We start from the raw sequence: 768 nt of genomic DNA, 5'->3' as shown, positions 1-768 counted from the left end.
GGATATAGAAATAATGTGTTTACTGATGAATTATATTCACTACAATTAACGTTCTTTCGTCATTTCTCGGATCTCATTAAAATTACATTGACAATGACGGATGCTTTCGCAGTGCTCCAGCCGAATTCAGCGCCACCTTGCAGGGGAAACACCACGATGTGTTCTCGGTATCGCCCTCTAGTGGCATTCTCCTTCCCATAGGATCTGAAGGCACCCAGATAGAGCTTGGGTTTACCCCGCGGACGTACGGAAGGAACTATGAAGCTAAATTAACTGTAGAGGTATGAGAGAACAGTAAATGAATAATGGAAAGGAATTGCTTCGTGCACCGCTTGAATTTTGTTAACAGTGAAAGTCGCTGTTTTTTTATAGATGCTTGATTGGATGTGCCGTAAAAAACTAACTAATTTTCCTGGAAGAGTCGTTCTCTAATTATCACCTTATTCACGTTTACTAACACAACGCTAGTAGAAAACGAAAACCCCATTCACACTTATTTTTCTCTAATTTTTTACACTTAGTGACAGAAAGTCGCTGAACTTTCAAGAACAAATACGATTTTGGAAGGCGTACTGGGTCACTTGGAAGTAACTTACTAACATACGTGAATGTCGAAAGGTGAACAGGTGTGTTTATTAATAGAGGTCATCTACAGCCATGTGTTTTGTTGCAGACTGACAGCATGCAATGGTTCTACAAGGTCGTTGGTATGCTACCAGACTACTCTGCCCCACACGGAGAGTCGGAGTACAAGCGTTCACGCTGCCA

The 768-nt window shown here is 41.5% G+C and overlaps 1 protein-coding gene across 1 annotated transcript; it reads left to right on the top strand.

Annotated features, from left to right (window-relative positions):
- Positions 1 to 112: 112 nt before the first annotated feature.
- On the top strand, positions 113 to 761 carry LOC106820503 (cilia- and flagella-associated protein 47-like; the record flags this gene model as incomplete). Its single annotated transcript, XM_014825014.1, is given in 2 exon segments — positions 113 to 281; positions 674 to 761. Coding segments are annotated over 2 exon segments (257 nt in total), but the record flags the coding sequence as incomplete, so codon positions are not given.
- Between the last annotated feature and the right edge of the window lie 7 nt (positions 762 to 768).

This window comes from Priapulus caudatus, unplaced genomic scaffold (genome assembly GCF_000485595.1).
Source record: "Priapulus caudatus unplaced genomic scaffold, Priapulus_caudatus-5.0.1 Scaffold15878, whole genome shotgun sequence".
In the NCBI taxonomy this organism is placed as follows: Eukaryota; Metazoa; Priapulida; class Priapulimorpha; order Priapulimorphida; family Priapulidae; genus Priapulus; species Priapulus caudatus.
Note: the sequence above shows the minus strand (reverse complement) of the source record. Positions and strands in the feature narration are given on the sequence as shown.